This window comes from Thermobia domestica, chromosome 11 (assembly GCF_964235325.1).
Source record: "Thermobia domestica chromosome 11, izTheDome1.hap1.1, whole genome shotgun sequence".
In the NCBI taxonomy this organism is placed as follows: domain Eukaryota; kingdom Metazoa; phylum Arthropoda; class Insecta; order Zygentoma; family Lepismatidae; genus Thermobia; species Thermobia domestica.
The window spans coordinates 247,372,263-247,394,811 of NC_137464.1; the positions used below are offsets into that span (position 1 = coordinate 247,372,263).

The 22,549-nt window shown below is 36.0% G+C and overlaps 1 protein-coding gene across 2 annotated transcripts in view; it reads right to left on the reverse strand.

Moving 5' to 3' along the window:
• LOC145664883 (luc7-like protein 3) overlaps positions 1-20,181 on the reverse strand; it is a 61,493-nt gene extending 41,312 nt beyond the window's left edge. For both annotated transcript variants that reach the window (XM_081731936.1, XM_081731935.1), the window contains exons 1-4: positions 20,027-20,181; positions 9,703-9,948; positions 4,564-4,770; positions 1,843-2,004 (exon numbers count right to left, since the gene is read on the reverse strand). In XM_081731936.1, coding sequence (XP_081588062.1) covers positions 1,843-2,004; positions 4,564-4,770; positions 9,703-9,948; positions 20,027-20,131 — 720 coding nt within the window. In that variant the 5' untranslated portion in view covers positions 20,132-20,181. The remainder of the gene's footprint in view (positions 1-1,842; positions 2,005-4,563; positions 4,771-9,702; positions 9,949-20,026) is intronic.
• Positions 20,182-22,549: the final 2,368 nt, after the last annotated feature.

Here is a 22,549-nt window from a genome sequence, read left to right on the forward strand (position 1 = left end):
GATCGACTCCTATTCGTTAGGGGAGTCCCTTGAACAGTAGGCGTAACTGGTAGACACACAGGCGCTAGAGTCTGGTGGTTACGAAGCTAACACAGTATAGAGTATGATGGGCTTAACCACCACTCACTTCCTTAAAGAGCACTGAGACATATATGGTATAATAGGTGGCCAAGCCAGGAAGAGTCCTGGAACAAATAAGTGAATTCCATGCAACTAGCGGACTAATTCTAAAATAAAGCAGAGTTATCCCAGTCCAAAACGGACAAATCAGACTGTAGTAGTATCTACGCATGTGTTGAAATTGAAGCCTGAACGAATTAAATGAGTTTTTCGGAATGTGTAAGGGAGAAGACATCCGAGACCTGAATCATTATTATTATTATTATTATTTTTTAAAAAATGCGTGAAAATACACATCACATTTAACATACCAAAATTTACATAAAATAAATGTATTGATTGCGAAAAATGCCTATTTGATTAAAATAACAAATCTAACATCAAATACGAGGCATAAATTGATTTAATAAGCTAGGAAATAAATATGTTAAGTTGTGAAATAATATATATTCCGAGAGGAAGATTTTTGGTGGAAGTTAGAAAGGATTTAAGGATATCATGATATTATCTCCTAAGAGTTATTGCTCTAAATCATGTCCAGGAATATGAAACGTATAAACGTTTAATCAAGAACAAAGTAAAGATCTGATTTAACAACATTCATTTCCTTTGATATAACTACTAACACCTCGAAAGAATCACAAATTTTGAATTATTCTATACATGTAATAATAGTATACTTTTGTTCCAATTTTTTAATGATGATTCCGAATTTACACTGCTTGTTTACTACCTTCGACATCGCTAACGCCGCAAACAAAATATCAAAGACAACAGAAATTTTCTACAAATCAGATCAGATGTGTGGTTATGTTTGCACTTAATTGTTTCTACTATACAACGTAAATGACATTCACTGCTAAGAAATAAAGAACTGTTTTACGAATCTTAATACTTATAACGTACAAAATACATATAGGTTGCTCCTAAACTCAATGTTCAAATATTTTATTCACGAACTATTCGTTTTTCAAGCAATAAAATTCTTTTATCGTCTTAAAACAATATTTCCGATATTTAAAACGTAAATACATGCACAACAGGTCTAATTTAGTACAGAGCTTTAAGTCAGCAGCAGAGGTACTAAAAAAATCTCTGCGTGCCAACTACATTACATTAGTATCAACTTATTAAATGATGAAAGTAAACAAAGGAACACACACCTCAAGCAATAATTTCGTTTCTTGCATTTTAAAAATACATCAGAGAATACGTTGCAGTCTATATGGATGTCTCCGCTTATTACGAGTATTAAACTCTTGAGGGCGAACACAAGAATTACTGTATTGCTTCCATAAATTCAAATAAATACCTGAAAACGAACTAATACCTTTGCTGTTACTATAAAAGCAAGTGCATAAGAAAATTAATATTTACACGCTGAATGGACAAAATTATATTGTGAAATGTGAATACAAGTCAGCTATAATACGGCAATAAATAATATTACTGTTATAGAGTGAAACACGAGAAAAAAATTTTGATATATTTGTCTTACAGAGATTAAATTAATTAATTTAAAAAAAAAAAAAAAAAACTTTATTTCCCTACCTCATGCCTTAAAAGTAAATGCTCATTTTAAAACAAAATAGACTATTTTAAAAACACAATGTTCACTTTAAAACAAGAATGAAGTCTTGCATGTGAGGAATAAAATACTATTACAGAAAATAAATAATACATTTAAAAAAATAAATAATGAAGTTTATAAACAAAACCTACCATTATCTCATCTATCGCTACCTTCAATTTGGCATATCCAACATGTTGCTTGCCTGTCAAATGATCATCTATCCTTTGTTGGGCGTCTCCTACAATAAGAAAAGCTCCACAAACACTACATACTTCCATCTGCTTCTCCTGTGCTGCTGCAATTTCGGCAGTCTGAAAAAGAGCATTAATATGAGACTTAGATTCTCATACTTAACCTATGATACACTCAAGGGGGGCTATTCTAGACAGATGGAAGTAGCGAAAGACTACATGACTTTAGCACGCACAGGAAGTGATGTAGTCCGTGACTTGCTCCGACAGACTTCAACCCATTGGTTTCCCCCAGATACGCATTCTAAAGAGCCGCTTTGGAACGAGAGTAGAACGAGAAACTCCGCCCATCGAAGTCAGTTGGTACGTAGGCACGAAATAGGAAATTTACAAGAATATACAGTTGAACTCGACTGTTAACGACACTAAAGGGACCTTAAAAACACTGTCATTGCAACTAAGATGTGTAATATCCGTATCAGACATCAAAAGTTGGGAATAATTAGGTATTTGATCACCTATATAACAGATATCACTTTTTCTTCTTATTTATTATTATGATTTTTATTTTAACTATATACAAGTTTGATGCATTTGTAAATGTCGTACTAAACATGGTATAAAATCACTTGCCTTATACGGAATTAGCTGGTCCTACTGAATATTTAACGCAATAGACAAAGTGTAGCAGAAGCCGATTGTTGCTATAAACGAGTTCAACTATTAGTTATAAACAATAACAATTTTCAAAGTTAGCACTAATAAACAAAATTTACTTTCACTATTGTCAAAATGAACTAGTGTTCGTTCAGCGTCAATTTTGTTTACAAAATAATTGTTTTTTCCTCAATTTTCTCGAAAACTACGCATGAACTTCTACACTCATAAATATAATTTTGTTTAGCTTAATAAGCTATATCCATTACTATATGTTTCACCTTTGAACATTTTTTCCGTCAAACGCTAACGATATTGTAGAATTTTTTCTACATTTTTACCTCACATCCAGTGGCGTACGCAGAACTTCATCAACAGGAGAGTTCAAGCGCTTAATCTCAAAACTTTTAGAACAAGTGTGAAAACAACTTAAACACACTACCAACAATATATATTGAAGAGTTCAGACCTACAGATTTCAGTAGCAGACACAACGTAGAATCTCAATTGGAATACAGCATGTTTGACGTCTAGACTGAAATTAATTATTATAATCGTTTCAGGTTAATCACTATCTCGTCATTTCAATTGTACAACTTCACACTTGAAACAAATTAACAATAAATTAAATATTAACCAAGTTTATGTATAATAGGGGGAACTTCCAGTGTTGAGACGTTCAAAAACCTAAAAGTCCATTTTCCTGTTATGTACTGTATGACATTCCTAGTTTGAAGGAATATGCAACAGGGCAGGGACGAAGAAGGTGATTACATTTTAAGCCTATTAATAACAGAATTTAAGCAAATTACACCAACGAAAGTTTACGTATAAGAATTGGGGAAATCATCATGCACACTTTTTATTTTATATGGAAAGAGCAAGGAGACCGTAGACCTGATGAAAAAGAAAAAAAATTGAAGAATGGACCTATGTCCACAAGAGACATGACGAAAAGGATATAAAGCGAGAGAGATCGGTGAAGAATACTAACTTTTCTAAAGAGGAACAAATGAAGGAGAGAAGAATGGAATTGGAATTGTTATGACAAAGGAGTTAAAACGATAGCGTGTGTGAAATAAAGATAAAAAGTGATAACATTATGAGCATCAAGCTGGGATTAGAAGGTAATTTGGTGACCATATTAGATGTCTATGCCCCTCAAGTAGGATGCGAGGAAGAAGGAAGAGAAGCTAGACCAGATATTAATGGAAGTATCTGAAAACAAAAGCTTGAACTGTTGGAGGCGACCTAAATGGACATTCAGAAAAGAGAAAAAACGAATACTAGAAGGTGGAGCTTTGGAGAAAGGAATGCAGGTGAAAGAATAATATATCAAGCAATTGCATGTACTTTCGCCATAGTTAAAGCATTTGTTTCGAGAAGTGAAACAACCACCTTATAACTTACAAGAGTCGCAACAGAGGCAGTCAGATTTACTATATCGTGTGCAGCAGGAAACACCTTAAGAAAGTGGAGGTTAGCGAGATAAATGGAAAAGGTATGGCCCCACAGCATAGGTTGGTTATGGCCAATTGTGAAATAATAATGGACAATTACATGTAGCAGAGACAGAGAGAGAGAACTAAGGATAAAATGGTGGACACTAAATATGTAGCATGGAAAAGAAGGAGATGCAACATCCAAGGATACATTAATCAAGTGATTCAGGACCAGAAGATGGACAGGCAATTTTAAGAAGTTACCATCTGAGGAGAACCAAATGGAAATATATGAGGATACAGTGGCAGAGAAACAAAGGTGGGATAGATACGCAGGTTAGAGAGGTGAAACGCAATTAGGAAGATGAAAAACGGAAATGCAGTTGGTGCTAATTAAATCTCAGTAGAGGTTCGGAGAAGCTTAGGCAAAGAAGGAATAGATATCGTATATGAGATCGCATGAAAAAGTTGTGGAAGGAGATGATGATATCGGATGAATTGAAGAAAACAATTAAAGACAGGAACGCCGAACCCCTATAAACATGGGAAAAGGCGGAGACAAAGATTCTAAACTACATACCTGTTGCCAGTGACTATTCTCGTTTTGTCGTCTAAGTTGTTCTCTTTCCTCCTTGAGTTGATCACACAGTTTCATGAGGCCCTGGGCCTTCTCTACGTTGCCTTGAATACCCATTTGTTCAGCCTCATCAACCAGGCGATTGATTTTTTCCGATAACAGAGAGATTTGCTCCTCGTTCTTATGTTGTTGCGCAGGGGACAAAGTTGGCTTTAAAATCAAACATTGAAAAGAATAAGATGCTGATATTTATATTTATAATACAACAAGAAATGCAGAAAGTGGTCAAATACATCTTTTGTATCAGATTACTGAACTAACCAATCCATTCTCTAAATACAGTTTCCAATTTGCTTTGAAATATGATAGAAGTCATCTCCACTCACTGCTAATCCGACGTTTTAACATTACACATGAATCATGCGATAATAGCAGAGACGGATCTTCACTATCTACGTTAATTTGAATCAGGGTTGGCTGGTTTAAACCAAAAAACTAAAGTAAAAATATAACTATTCGTAAAATTTTGATGAACACACATTTGTGGGCTAACACCTTTCACTCCCGTATATTATTCGTATTATATTCAGACCTAAATTCCCTATTCATTACTCAAAAAGATTATACTACAAAAGCATTTTTTTTATGTTTATGATTTTTTTTTAGTAGTTTATTATTGTTATGCAATTGCAAACAAAGGAAGATTCTAAATATTGTTTCGTTTAACAATGTTTACTATTGATAAAATACATTGAAATGCCGTACTTCTTTGGGAAGGGGGTCATACAAACCCCACGAGAGACATTTATTGAAATCAGAAGTATCTTTGGTATCTATTTATGTATAAATGGGTCAGAGCCAAAGTGGACTCAAATAATTCGTATCTTTATTCACTTTTCTTACTGTTATGCAAAATAAGTCCTTGTATTTCTTTAACTTGGACTAATAAAAGTCGTAGTGAGCCAACGTAGATTAAATTAGTTCTTCTGTACTCTGCAGTACTTTGAAACTGTCCATACGTAATTCTGTATAATGGTTTCACTTGTGTCAAACTGCTTCATTGTTTATCTTTTTGCCCTTCTAAAATGACCCTTTGGCAATTATATTAACAAGTATGTAAAGATCAGTACAACGTATTTTTATCAGGAGTTTTTCGTGAGCGAGTCGGCAGACGTATCGCGTTTGTGGCCAATTTGTCCCGGTTTCGAGTTCAAATGAAGGACAATTTCTTTCGGATGTAAGCCGAGAAGCGGTTTGGATTCTGCTTTAAGCTTATGTGACCCCTTCCAGCATAACCCGGTTGTTGCATAATACACCAAGGCGAAACAAACTTATTTCTGCCATATGTGATATAAATACAGAGCAAATTATTTAAACCGAAAAAAAACCTGATTTAAACAAACAAAAAAATGGGTTTTTTGGTTTTTCAATGAAAACCATGGTTTTTGCCAACCCTGATTTGAATTTTGCTCTAGGAACAACCAGGAACATCAAAAGCATCCATATTATTAGTTGAAACAAAGAAATCCCATTATAACCAGATACAGTATAAACTAATATACAAAGAATTACAATTTCAATTATGGTAATTGACTTTAGACTGAAACACTTTCTATTTTCGTATATAGAAGAAACAAGAGTATGTAAACAAAGTATAATTACACAGAATATTTATTGCAAGAAACTAGCGCGTGAGACATTAAATTTTTTATAACATATTTCTATAGCCTTTTCTTTCTACCTTGCATATTACTATCCAATGAAAATCTAGAAATTACAAAAAGTACATTTTTTGGGAATACTCCATGAAAACCTATATACAGGATATAACTTAAATGTAACAAACGTCGGGAGGTGATTCCTGATATCGACATAAGCAAAAACATGGTCTTACGAACGTAAAGCATATTAGCAGCGTTAGCGAGGGGGGGAGAGCGAAAGCGTGGGAACAGCAAGTTCGACGCGGTAGATATTGAAAATCAATAAGCTTACAGTCTAGTAGTGGCGCTGGTATTCAACACGTAGCTGCTCGGTTCACACACACAAGTGGCGTGTTCAAGACGCTACAGTACAGAAGTGCGGTAATTGTGTTGCGAGTGTGCTCGACTAAACCATGCTGCGTTATTCAAACAGCGAACAGGCCGACATGCTATTCACGTACTGTTGTGCAGAACGAGTGAAGCAGTATGACTCTATCAGGAGCGTTTTCCTAAGACACCAACTATCATACAGGATGGTTTGCAGCAATTTATCGGCACGTGTGTGGAACATGGATCGTACTACCTGTGCATGTGGATGCTGGTTGACCCTGTTGTGTACGAACACCTGTTATGGACGAACGTGGACAATCAAACAGGTATGAGAGAACTTAGTCGTGAAATCTATGTTAGTCACATGACTGTGTGGCGTGCGTTACATGAAAATTAATTTTACCCATACCACTTGCAAAGATACAAGGACTGACAGAAGCATATTTCCAACCACGTGAAGCATTCTGTCAGTGGTTTATTTAACAGACCACTATAATCATGCTGTTCCAGGCATCAGGACTTCACTGACGAGGCCACGTTTGGGGGACACAGTATCGTCAATATGCATAACACACACGTAGGCAGATGCACGTGCCCATGGTACGGTATTGTCCATGCTCGAATGATCGGCCCGAAAATGTTCCCCCAGCGATTCGCCATATGTCCCGCACACTTTCAGTGTAAATGTCTGACAGTGGTTGAACAACTACTTCCCCAGACGCTGGATTGGTTGTGGCTGTCCAGTGCATTGGCATCCCGGTCTCCAGACCTGAATCCACTGGCTTTTTATCTGCAAGGACACATTAAAACTATGATGTATGTTACTTTTGTCGACGATGTCACAGAATTGGACATAATGCCTGTGCAAATGTTTGCCATGACCCACGTATCTTCGAACGGGTTCGCCAATCCATGATACAGCATTGTCATGCATGCACTGCTGTCCATGGTAGACACTTTTAGACATCTGTGCTGTGCCCGATTAATGTACATTTGTATCTTCCTGCACGTGGATATCTACCGCTTCCACCTTCTATTCCCACACTTTCGGTCCTCACTAAATTTGCCAATATATAAGTTTTATATATATATATATAAGTTTTGATTATCATGTCTGCATAAGGAATAACTGAAAACCTAAAATGATCATGTTATAATCTAATTTACTTACCTCAGTCACATCTCTATAATGAAATTCGATTATAATATTAAATTATGTTCCTTACGCTTTATAAACAATTAAAAGCATTATGTTTCCTTAACCGGAGGTTACCGGAAAAAAAAAATGGAAGGATAGAATGTTTGTTCTATTCCGTGCTAGTTGCTTTAACAAAATTCCTTTCCATTGCAGAATATTTCGAACTATACGAAAATGTAAATGTTAGAGTGACACACCTGATAACAGAGATGAGTATCTTATAATTTCGTTAGCGTTGGCACAGCTTGTAAATTGTCTTTTAGCAAAGTCTTATTAATATATCTAATATTTATTTTACTTCTAATATTGTGAAGTTGTATCCATAACTTAAATAATAATAATAATAAAAAAGTGTGTTCTTAAGAACAATAAAACATTTTAAAAAGGTAACAAGATCCGAACGGACTAACGCAACACGGATGATTTATTAGCAGTCTTCATAACCACTGCACATGATCCATAGCGTATAACCTAAAACCAACTCATACATATAACCTAGAGGGAACTCGTAATCTTTTAACACTGAAGCTATCTAACCCTTATTATATTTTTAAAATTAGAGCTCAACAAAATTTTTGACGAAATATATAAATATGCATACAGATCAATCAGAACATTATGGCTACCTACCTAATATCTGGTATGTCCACCTTTAGCTCGCAGGGCAGAAGCACTATGGTTTAGCACCGAAGCAGTGAGATCTTGTAGGTGACTGGAGGCATAGCGCACCATGACTGCACACACATTCTTGTAAATTCTGCGGAGGGGGAGGCGGAGGAATGAGCTCGGATTTGACGTTTAATGATAACCCAAAGGTGTTCAAGTGGTCTGAGATCGGGAGTTTGGGGGGCGGGAGGGCATTGTAACAATTGAAATTCACCACTATTCTTCTCGAAACAATATGGCACAATCCTGACCTTGTGACAAAGAGGTTGTCCTGTTGAAAGATGACATTACCAGCTGGAAATACGGCCGACTCGGATGGACACACGTGATCAGCAATGACCTGCAGATAGTTAGGAGCTATCATAGTGTCCTCCACACACATAAAACTACCATGTTAAGATTCCCCAAATCATAATGGATCACTACTACCGTCATTATACTGTGCATGTCTCGGGCAGCTATTCCCCTGAAAAACGACATATACTGACTCGGCCATCGATGTAACGAGGGTAGTATCGTGATCATCAGATTGTTCTGCGACACAGTGACGATGGGCACGTAACCACTCGAGTCGTAATCAACGATGCCGTGCGATTAACATTGGTATACGTGTCGGACGTTAGCTGTGAAGGCTCACAAGTGAACTGTGCCCTCACAAACATGTGTTTTGTCTCCTGTTAATTATTACACAGTTCGAGCCCTATCCTGTTGTACCAATTTCGACAGTTCACGACGTCCAACACCTTTACTCAAGTGTGCCCCCTCCCTCCCCATGTATTGTAGTTTGATGTTTGTTTTACCGTCCTTTACCCATCTTTTCAAGATACTAACCATGAGTGTTGACTATCTGGCCCCCATCAAACTCCACACCTTTTCCATTCTACAAAAGTATCACATTGAATTATCCCTGTCAACGTCTGATGCGTGGTTCTGCTGTGACCCGTCCCTCTCACGTCAGTCCAACAATTTCGTTCAAAAAGTAGTGAATGGTCATAATGTTTTGGCTAGTCAGTATAAAACATGATTGTGTTTACTTCTATTAAAAGCTATACTTTCTCTGATATCATTTTTCTGCGATTTTGATTGATTTTAGGGAATTTATGTCTAGATCTTCAGAAAAACTGTTGTAGAAATACTGTGATCAGGAATGTTTCCGACTCAGAGTCACCACTGGCAAAGATCAGTCGAGTTACCAGGTTAGCACTATATGTTTTCAGCTCACTTTAAGAAAGAATATGGAATACTTACCTCTGTTCCTTTCCCCGTAAGCGCCAAACGTTGTTTGCCTTTAACTATTTTCCTCTCTACCTCATTCAGCATTCCTTTACAAAATCGAATGAATTCATCCTCATATGCTTGCTTCCTGAAGCTGTTGGATTTGTGAAATTTCTGACGCAATTCATCGTCGTGGATTTTTGTGCATGGTCCTAAATCAGCCCGAGTATTGACGAACAAGTCATGAGGACAGAATTTTACTAAATAAAACCTGCATACCTGAAATTAAAAAATAAAATAAAAATAAAGAACATAATATGAGAGAAACGTGGAAGATATGATGATTGCCACTATCTCTGTAATAAAATACTGTAGAACCCCTCTAATCCGTCACCTTTGGGACTGGGGGTATGGTCGGAACGCAAAAAAGGTCGGATTATAAGAAAATTCATAAAAATAAGGATTTGCAGTAAAATAATCTCTGAACTCAAAAATGACTGTACTGTTCTCTACAGTAAAAACAAATTAATGTAAGCACTAAAAACTGCACAGTACAGCACAGAAAACATGCACAACAAAAGGAAACGACAGAAGAGATGACGGAGCACTAAAGCGGATATGCGGTAACAGCAAGTAAACAGCAATGCCGCGACGGCAGTAAACGAATGGGCCTAGTGAGTCATCGACGAGTTCGGCTTGAGTACGGTTGGATCAACTGGAGTGGCGGACCAGCCGAGGACGGACGAGAGGGGTTCTACTGTAGGTATATTTAGAATGCAGTTAAAGATATGTTTCATCTAGTAATTCATTTTTGTAACTTATCATAAATAGTTAATTTAAGTTTTCTTACGAGACCACGCATTCTATTAATATACCTTCCCTTTCATTGACAACATCAAGTATGTCCAATTTAAGATCACTTCAGACCTACAAATCAGCAAACATAACAATAACAAAGATTTTCCTCTCGCTCTCTAGTAGCTAGCGTTCGCTTTTAGTGCACGAGGTCTCGGGTTCCATTTCTGGTGGGAAAGTCTTAGTCTTTGAACGCATTAGGTGGTTCGGACTCATAAACTGTAGACGACCCATGTCTAAAATAGTCTCGGTGCTAGAAAGCGACATTAAACTTCAAGAAATAAACAAATCCAACAATAAAGAATATCAATATATTGTGCCATTATCGCTGTAGTCTTCCTCTAAAGATGGCAATATTTCAGAGTCTAGTGGATAAACACTAATGAATTTAGGACTACATTTTGAATTTGTTAAACGGAATTACATAATTATTATTTTTTAAGAAAAAAAAAACATTGATATATTTCTAAGCTAAAGGGTATACAGCTTATTATCACAAAGTATTATAGTAAATATAATCATATAACTTATTCTACTATTTAATCAACTTCACTTGTTCTACTCTCTCATTACTGAACATGTGTGTGTAAGAGAACTTAAACGACAAATGTAAATCTACGAAGTTTAAACGTTAAATTTCTTGGAATACAGATGTGGCGTAACAAATTCAGTTATTTTGTTTCTTTGGTTTTATGAAACAAATGAAAACCCCACGACGTATGACCTTTCAAGTGAATACTGATGGAAGAATTGATAGAATGCAATGGATATTCCGTATAGAGAAATTCCACGAAAACCTAAACAGGGTGTCTACTGAGTTTCAATTTCAAAATTCCAGTATATTTTCAGTATATACAGTATAACTATCAGCAAAATTCTAGTACTTAATACAATGACTTTTTAAAAGTTCTTTAGGAATTATCACACTCTTGATGATTTTAGGTTTGTAATTGTTTTACCATCAAATAAATATTTTATTTTTAATAAATTTAGTTAGCCTTCATTTCTTTGAAATACAAATGATTACGTATATGTAGCTGCTGATGAAAACGCTGAAATCTTTACACAAGCAATGTGTCACATCCATACCAAGCATTAAATATAGCCCTCAGTTTCCCATCATTGGGCATACTTTTACTGACTTTACCGACTAGTTTGCAGCCCTGTATACTGTACTTGAAGCACTGCATATAATATAATGCATCCATTGTTATTGTAAGTGAGGTATTGAGAAAAACAAAAGCGGAAACTGAAAACAGTAATGTATTAGTAGAAAAGGGAAGTTAGAGACTACCTGCAACCCCGAGAGAGATGGCGTCACCTCTTAACGCCGGATCATTAGGGAAAATCACAATTTATTATTTCAGTAACTGTACTGTATTACATTGCTCTACAAAATCACTTTTTTCATGATCTGAAGCTCAAGTTCACTACTTTCCTTTGAGCGACAACCTCAATTCACGACTTTCATGGCCCGTAGAGACCCTGCTCGGAGGCCTGATACAGTGACTCAAGAGCATTATTTGTATTATATAAATGTATTATTAAGTTATATTACAACTTGTATAAATAATTGTGTTTTATTCTATTCTAGTTATAATGCAAGATTGCTATTACCTGGACTTTCGGAGCTCAAAAATCCAGGGTAGATTTATAAAGAATGATAATGTTTGTATATTTCATAGTTTTTCCAGTATATTTTCTGTATTTCCAGTATCAGTAGACACCCTGCTAAGTCACTATGTTGCCAACAGGTTCACATGCCTAGATTGATTGATTTCTGCTTTTCTTCCGTACGCAACTCCGGGGTTATGAGGTTATTTACGCGGGCTCCGAACCACGCAGAAACACGAATTCAAGTCATCGAAAGAACAATCTCGTGCCATTATTTCATACAGAATTGGTCCTTTTCCACTACATTCCTACACGACCACATAATACATTCAGGCACACCAGGGCCATGGGTCGAATAACAAATAAATCTTCATACTAATACCAGAGTGCGGCGCACTTATAACTAAGTTTCTGTATTTATGAATTTATAATGTTTAAGGTTGGTTTAAAGGGACAAGTTTTATCGATAGATGTAACTACAGTCTTCGTATCTCTCATGTATTTTTTACCTTTCACAAAAATTTACAACTTCTCTTAAGAATTTCGACCTAAAGACTTCAAATTTTTAGAGAAGGAACTTCATAACCTATCGAAGGCAACAATCCGTGACGATTTTTTATTTACAATTTTCTTTATTGTTGAAACAATTCCAGTGTTAAAGGTTTGGATATGTATTTCAAGAATCAAGTCCTTTCAACAATGAAGAAAATTCTAAATAAAAAAAAAAAAAAAATCGGCACGAATTGCTGCCTTCGAAAGGGTATGAAGTTCCTTCTCCAAAAATTTGAAGTCTCTAGGTTGAAATCTGTAAGGGAAATTATAGATTTTCGTGAAAGGTGAAAAAATACATCAGAAAGATACGAAGACTGTAGTAATATCTATCGGCAAAACTTGTCCCTTTAAACCAACTTTAATGTGTGTCCTTTGTGCACTACAGAGGGGCAGTGACAAAGCGCTAACCTCTGGTGCGAGAGATACCTAATTTGATCCCAGGCCATGCGAGTTCGTGGTGGATAACAATTGTAGCAATGAATTTTTCCGTTCCTTCCAACATTTTCATTACATTTTTTTCAACCATTCACTTTAATCATTCATCCGCCTCCTCCAGCCTAAAGTGCATTTTGGGGACGTTACTCTAGAAATTTCATTTCTTCTTTTTTAGTTTAAAGTTTTACGAATATGCCCCGGGGTAAGGGAGATGATGACGATAATGAATAACAGTGGAATAAATGAAGTGGGAGATCTGTCCACATGTCTACCATAAAACCCACATGGCGCGAGATGGATCGTACCAGGGATCCCAAGCACCAGGGGTGAGGTCTCTACCACTGAGCTACAGCAGTCCCATTTTTTCTTTATGTTTATGTATGTACACAGCTTAAATTCAGAGAAGCTTCACTAACCACTACGAAGAGGATATCTAATCTCGGTTTAAATCATTTCTCTAGCCCCTGACACAATTTATTCACTCGGTCGGTTAGTTCGAGTTTGGCGCCCCTTTTCAGCACCAAGAATGCTATCCGAACCATTGTAATGTGTTCAACGTTCCCCAACCGGGACCCAGCGCACCATATACGCGCGCTATCCACTAGATCCACAGAGAGGGGGTGGGTGGTTGGGTGAGATTTGACAATCAATCCTTATGAGTTCTTCTCAACTATCTATTTCTTTGTTCCATTGTTTACTACACTCATTAGAAAAAAATAAAGAATTGTTTAGCAAGTGGTCTCAGGTACATATACACTAAAAGTGAACATTGAACACATAAATATCTTTGTTTTGGTATGTAGGAGTCATTACAGAGTTATTTGCAATAAGACATGATATAAATATGAAAAATTATAGCACTTCATCTCATGTGTATTGAAGTTTTTATTATATACCGATTCGGTGTCCTATCTGCTGATATCTTCTGCGAGGATAAAAATGCTATATTATTTCACATTTATACACTTGTAAGTGCATATTATACAACCATGAAAACCTTATATTAACATGATGTTGAAATGGTATATTAATGTGCTCTCATCTTCTAAATCTGCACGAATATTCGTACCTGGTATTCATATTAAGCTAACTCAACCTAACATTTTAATCTGTTCTCCACACTACTCTAAATATAAAACCATTTACCATAAGCCCATATTTAAGTTACATGGAAGGTAACTTACATTCAATGCTGAAAAAATATCTGAAAACCAAAAATGTAAGACCAAATTCATGCATGTTTTGGATTAATTAAGCAAGCGCAAAAGTTGTCCTGGCGCCCGCAAATTTTCGATCCCTTCTTAAATGTAGAAATTCCCAGAGCACATATACAGACCTAATCATGACAGTACATTGAAATCTTCCCTGCTCATCCAGTAGCTAGTGTATGTATCTTTGATGCACGTGGTCCCGGATTCGATTCCCGGTGAAGTAGAAAAAAATATATTAAAATTTCACATTTTTCACTTTCCTTAATCATCCGTCTCCTTTATCCTAAAGGACATAACAGGTGGGACATTAAACTACGATTTCCGAACATTGTTATATGTAAAATAGGAACTTGTATGTCGACCATGCACTCTTCAGATTTCTAAAAATTAATTCTACAACCGACAAAAATAAATTAATCAGTTATCTAGAAAATCATTTTAATTTTCACTCACAGGATAGACAAGGATTAAAATTCTGTGATTAGCAATTACACTGTGTATCATACTTTTTCAAAGAGGCAGACATCATTCCAGTTATGAAAAATGATCAAGAGTTTTACCTAGAATTACGTTCCATTTTTACTGCCAAAAAGGATAAAGAACTAAAATAAGTGACAACCCTTTTAACAAATATTTTGTATTCTATCAAAAACTTTTTAAAAAACTCAAACAGTGTGTCTACTAAAATTCCAAAATAAAATTTCGTGACTTTTCCTTTACCAAGCCATCAAATTTCGTAACATTCTCAAGAGCGAATTTGAGTGTGAGTTAGGTCGAATTTTCATACATGCAATGGAAGCGTGTTTGCTTGCGATTTGGTAGCTCTAAAACCGACCAAAGACATTTTTGGTGATGAATTTTGACGTTTTATAGAACAAAATTTTTCAGTCTGTACTTATATCTGTACAGATATAAAAAATAAAAAATAAAAAAAAAAACTAAATTTCTTGACTTTCATGACCGTTTTCCGATTTCGTGACCGCTGTCAAAACTGTGTTTTAGTTTTAGAAAGTACCAAAACGGAAGTATGTAAACGCGTCATAACAGTATAGCTAGTACCGAATAGTGGCTGTTCTGTCAGAAAAATGAAGTTATTTATAACAGGTACATGTGCATGTATTTCCTTCAAGTCACATTACTGCAGCAGATAAATGACGTAGGTAAAAGTGACTGTTCGAATAAAATAAATGTCAAGCTTAATTTTCCTCTGTGAAATTTCTTGGCATAGGGTAAGTTTGGCAACATTAAGTGAGTTGTTGCTATATCGTTCAGCGAGATTAAAGTCCCTATTCACTGAGGTATTCACTAAACTTTATTGCTCTTTCGTTATTTTTTCCGTTTTCTTTCTTTCTGGAACCTCATTATTTCTACCAACATAACAACTATTACTGATAACATCACACTGTATGACGTCATGTTGAACGCCAATGCCGTTTTGCAACTTTCTGAAACTGATATCAACAACAGAGAGTATTCCGTATCTACTACTTTTAAGTGTTCCTACAATGAAGCTTCGAATCCTCCAATTATTTTAATAGCAGCAGCTACAATTATTGAAGAACAAAAGAACGTACGTACGTTTCTTTGTTAGAATTTCATAATTTGTTTTTACTTCTATGCACAGTGCCTGTGATGAACGGTTATACAAACAGAGTGGTCTATACTGGTGATAGAATGTTGCATGGTACGTGGGTGCCATGTACTGTACTTAATCCTTAGTTCCTCGTATTTATTATTATTCCTTTCTGACATTTCGGTGATTTCCCTTCAGATATACAGGGTGAGCATAAAGTTTTGCCCTGATTACAAAAATTTATTACAGAAGAACCGTTTGACATAATAATGTAAATACTGGTCAGTTACATAGGTTAGTACTACAAGTTCTTTTTTTAAGACCACTTACGTTAGACCACTTCAACGTGTGCCCCCTTGGTAGCTCGGAGAATGTCTCTTTGTCTAAGCATTGCGCTTTCTCCTGCCATTTCGCCAACTAACCCGCGCGCGCCAAGTAACGAACTGCATCATTCTTGGGTAGCACTAATGCCATCTATTGGTCTTTAAAAAACTTATAATACTAACCTATGTAACGGACTAGAATTTATACTATTCTGTCCAACGATAATTCCGTAATAAATTTTTATAATCAGGACAGAACTTTATGCTCACGGTGTATTAGAATATCACCGTAACATTACTACTTCTCTATAATGATAGCTTATCACATCTTCCGTACAGGCAAAGAATCAGGGATCATACACAATGTTATATTTAGTCCTTTCTTGACGAAGTATACTTTTAGGACTTTGAAGATTGTTTCTTATGGGAGGAGTTGTATTTCCGGGTGCAGATTCATTCAGAGGGCTTAATCGTTATAAGCAGATATACAGCGTGGTGCTATATGTGATAAAAACTACCTACTGACGAAAACCACTAACCGACTTGTGCAAGATGGTCACTCAACGCAAGAAGTGCATCTAACCAAATCTGAGCAGGGAGAACCGGACGACAGCGCGTTACGATGGAAGTTATGCGCAGAGGCAAAGACAGTGAGAAAAACTTAATATGGCATAAAATCCCATGCCTTACGTGTAAGTCAGCTTTGGGACACGAATGAGTCAGCTTTGTATCATCACGCATTCACTTAGCACACTGCCTTGAAACCACAATGCTTCATTATGGGCTTCTTACGCAGTATTACAATATAAATTAAATTTTTGAGTCTTTTGTCCCACGATTATGCCGGCTAGGCTAAAGGAGACGGCGATGATGAAAGATGAATGAAATGGTGGAATGGAGAAAGTGGGAGGAAACGGGAGAACCCCGAGGAAACCCACGCACACGGTGTTTGTCCACCACAAAGTTCACTTGGTGGGGGGCTGGGATCGAACCCGGGACCCCTAGCACCAGAGATAAGCGCTCTACCACTGAGCCACCGCGGCCCCACATTACAAGATACAGTGCATACCGTTGCATTATGGTGTTCACATTATAACATGTGTTAGAAGTAAGGTACCTATATACCCTTACGAATTTCCTTTGTAAACCTTACAAATTTGTGGATTCTTAACCAGCGCCATTTCTTCTTTAATTGGTATCTGACAGACGCCAAGTATGGAAGTTCATGCTTTAGCTTCCGATTATATAACAAATGGTCAGTACTATATTTAATATAATGGGAATTTACCCGCCAGTCACGGAATCCTTGAACGTCAATCAATAATTCCAAATAAATTGTTGCACCTTACCCGCTACTAAACACAAACTAGCTTCCCGTAGCTATAGTGTCAGCGTGCGTGGAAACGTGTAAGTCAAATTTAAGTACACAGCAAAACATTCGAGTTAAGGTAATATAACATTACCCCACTTAACAACTATGAAGGTCAAGGAAACCACCACGAAATAATTGTTGAAAAACTATAATTCTTTCATTATTTGCATATAAAGACAGCGCCCGTACATATGCCATACAAAATACAGTGAAGAAAAAAAAACAGTTTATGTTCGGTGCAGGGTTGATTAGTTTAAAGCAGGTGGTTTATTATAAGTATATGACTGACACTGAGACACAAACAAACAAACAAACAAACACAAACACACACACACACACATATATATATATATATATATATATATATATATATATATATATATAAAATTAAAAACAAGTCATTTCAAGTCATCTCAAACATTTGCATTAACTACGTACGTATTTCCCTTGGTTAGATTAGCTGACAATGGGCTATACTTCATTCTCATTATAAACTCTGCCTACGGCAACGCAATGGAAAGAGTGCGACAAAATTGAGTTGCATCTCCTATAGGGGCTTATGAGTTTGAATTCCACGTTAAATCATAGATCCATATGCAGCATAGTCTTTGTGCTAAACGCGATAATAAACTCGCAACCAATCAACAAGAAAGATAATTTAACTAACAATGTCTACAAGTACCGTCCGCTCTTAGTCTTCGATGCCACAACATTCTGTGACATTCTCCTACTGCCTATGCTTCTGATCGTCAAATCCGGTACTTACCTTTGTGTAAAATCATACTCCTAGAAGTTATTTAACATTGGCGCGCAACACGCGTGTAGTCAAGCAAAGTTTTGGAACTCTTTTTTTTAAGATTCACAATAAAGTAATATTTAAAACTAGTAACCCACAGAGTTCCGCGCAACCATGAGAAAATATGTTAATGTGTTTAATTCACTCTACTTACAGTAGTTACTAATTAGCTACCTTATCTGATTCTTTTTAAAGTCATCCTTTCCCACCCCCAACCCAAGGGGTGAAGATGAATTTGAACATCATGGAAACTGATACCGTTAAGCTCAGCGACCTCGAAAACTAAGAATTCAACACTAATATCTGTAGTTTTCAATTACTTTTAAAAACCCCATCCCCTTCCTGGGGAGTGGAGTATGACCTTGGAGTTTTAAATTGGATAAAACTTGCCACTTATCATCTCAGTCACCCCAAAAACTATGAATTCAACTCTAATATTAGTCGTTTTCGGTATGGGGCGGCAAATTTTGTCCGGAGGGCGGCCAATTATTTTAAGCACAAGGGTACACAATATATAAACACGGGCCTGCGAGTAGTTACATAGCATAAGTTTAGATGCAACTTCACTGCATTAACTTGGCCAGTCAACGTTTGGAGTCCATTCCGATATCGCTTGCCCAGAATCTGGTTTTTGTATGCGATAATACAAATAGCAAATATATTTGCTTCCTGCGTTATTCACGTTGCTTTCAGCACCCCATTCTTTACAAAGACTAGTGGGGAACGACGCCATGGATCGCGTTCCCCCCCCCCCATTCTGCTCTGGGGAACCCGGACACCCGAAAGCTTTCTTGTGTCACCAAAATCCGAGTATCCCTGCTTGATCTTATCACAATGAAACATCTGAACGCCAACCTCAAAATTCACAACTAAAAAACCATGAATGCTATCTAACAGAATCAGGGCAGCGCAAAACTAGCATGCACGAGCGGCAGCGGAGTAGGCTGTGTATATAACCGAGGTTAATGGAAAAAATACAGTTCCTCATGCTACTAGACGCCTTACGTAAGTACAAGGGCACTACACACGCAGATATAAAGTACAGGTAGGTTCTTTTTTATTTTTGAATCAGTCGATAAGTAAATAAAAGTCGCTTTGTTACCCCCTTTGTAAGTTCGTACATACTCAATGAATAATCCCTAAAAAGTATGAGCGTCCTGCTAGGTACATTAGGCTAAATAAAACCAGGCATAAACGGCTATCATGTACGCAGTTAGTGCCAAATTACACGGTATGCTCAAAATAATGCAATTCTTTTACAAATGAGTACTTGGAAAGCACATAGCCTACTGTCATATGCATGAAATCATAAAACAATATCTAATCTTGATTCTCTAAACAGTATAACAATACACCTGATAACGAAGAATCCAAATACTCTTTCAGCAGTATACTCCCTCGCCTAGACAGTATCACTTAAAGCTTAATATACTAGATGGATCACAACAACAATTATTTAAATATATCAACTCTTCATATACAAATATTGCAGTTCTAAGCCACAAATTACACACATTTATTAATGTGATTAATGCAAATCACTATTTCAACTGCAACACGCCGAAATAGTATTAACGAAAACTATGACAATATGAATGATAAACATATTGTATGTGTTTTACTTACCTCGGGATCTTCCCAATTCATTTCCTTTTGCTTTTCATTGGGCAGATTATTCCTATTTCTGCCCATTAATTCATCTAATAACTGAGCTGCAGCTAACACCGCCATTTTTGTGTTTTCTATTTGTTATGTAGTCCAGTGTTGCCAACAGTGTGTTGGCTATGTCCCTCCTTCTAATTTAAATGTCCATACTTTTCACAGAAAAATCCCTACAATGCGATTTTAATTTAATAAAACTGATTATATGGTCATACAAAGCAAATGTTATTATACGTAACTACTACACAATTTATATAATAATTAGTTTTATTCACCAGAAACTCTCTATAAATTAACTACTATGAACTTAACTGTCTGTTATATGTTTCTGAATACATTAGAAGACTCGCAAGACATAGATATCCTTTACTGTTTAATTCGGCTCGAATCTCAAAAGAACAAACGAACCAAAAGAACAGTTTTGCTTTGAAAAGATATGCGTTTTTCCGTTGTCAGAATCCTACAGATTCTTGTAGCTTCAGGGAGCAAGTGAATTAATAAATATAACTAAACTATAACTATAAGTAAAATATAATATAAAATATAATAACTATAATAAATATAACTAAAATATAACTATAAGTAAAAGTGAATTAATAAACTCTACCTCAATTTTGTTTGTCTTCTTCAATTCAGTGTCACTGAACATAGAGGAAATTCGTCAGTCAATTCAGGCCTATGATATAGTTATTTCTTTTTTATGGGGGGAGTTAGAATTTCAATCTGTTTGGTAACGAAGAATCGATTTGTCAGGATAGAAGTGTGAATCACAATGACATTGACAAACAAAATCCATCCATATATCCCTTCACTCAGCGAAAAATTTCCAAATACACTACATTTAGGGACAAGCCCCTGCAGCCAGCAACACTGATGCTATCCAATGTTGCCACAATTTGAAGATTTAATTCCCTCTTCTTATATGAGAATATTTTCATGTTAATTTTTTTTAAGTAGGAATTTATAACCTAATGCTGCTTGTAGACGATGCAAGAAACCTTGAACAAGACTCTTGTTCAAGACTATTTGATGAAAAAGACGTCAGCACTGACGTCATTTTTGTCTTGAATTCAATAGTTTCGTTCAAGAGATTTCGTTCGTTTCGGTCCTGTTCTAAACAATCCAATTCAAGAGCATGCAATAGCCAATCAGCGCTCGAGTTGAGTACAGGAAAATGCAAACAAGTATGATGACATCGTGAAACAGAGCTGCAGTTGTTAAATAAATATATTTCCATTACTCTTTCCCATAATTATCTGATATTCCAAGTGTACATTATAATAATAAACAAAAGCTAATATTTGTGCCGAAAGATATTGTTAGCAGTTTTTTGTTGATAATATACATGATTTATAACGACCCGCTCGGGAGAATAATGCTCCTGGAAGTACGTTCTTCGCGCGCTACTCTAGCCAGCTGTTTTACGCGCTATCCTAGCCAGTTGTTTTAAGTTGCTCACAAAATGTATATAATGGAGTACAAGGGGAACAAAACGAGCCCTCGGAGCTTTTAACCCGTTCCTATTATTACTACTACTTATCTGCACAAAAGTAAGCAAATCACTTTTTTTAGTATTATTTTCATATTATTTTCATTTAAAAAGTGTTATAAAAATGTAAAAAAAAAACTTTCCTCGGGCCGGGTTTGAACTCACACCAAAATAGATTTTTGTTACTAGCGTATAGCGCTCACCCACTTGGCCACAAAGACCGACAACAACAATCGTTTGATTGCAATTTAAATACAACGTGGCAAGAAATGGATAGCGCCAACAAAACAGAACTGTATTTCGTTCCTACTTCCGGGAGCATTACTCTCCTGAGCTAGTCCTGATTTATATGGGTATTGATAATATACACGATTTATACAGGTGTAGTGCTTGCATGCCCATAACTTTTGTTAAATTTTGAGGCAATGAGAAGTATTAACTTGAGAATTTAATATACAAGAATAGCGGGTATAGATTAAGAAAGAAGAATCCATCAAATATATATATATATATATATATATATATATATATATATATATATATATATATATATATATATATATATAACTGACTTTTCTTGATCTAATAAGACGTTTTGTACTGTTCTTATCTCTGTTAATATCAAATAATTGCGTACAGATTGATAATATCCTCGAAAACTGAAGTACCCTGGAAATGATTACATGTTATCCTGGAAATGTTATATGATTACATATTGCATGTAATCTAATTATTTTACCACGAAATCCATATGTATTTCAGAAGTTATTTCTAAACGTAGAGATTGATTTCATGTGTGCAAATTAATTTTACGAGTGCTTTTCCGTAAGGTACAAATGTGCATCCTAACACATGCCACATATAAGACAGTGCAAAAAAGAAAACACTAAAATCGAGCATGTCATTTAAAAGTTTCAGGGCAGGAGCGTAGAAGAGGTCCACAGGAGAGTACATCCGTAGGGAGGAGGCACGTCATAAACGGAGGTTATAGTGCAACA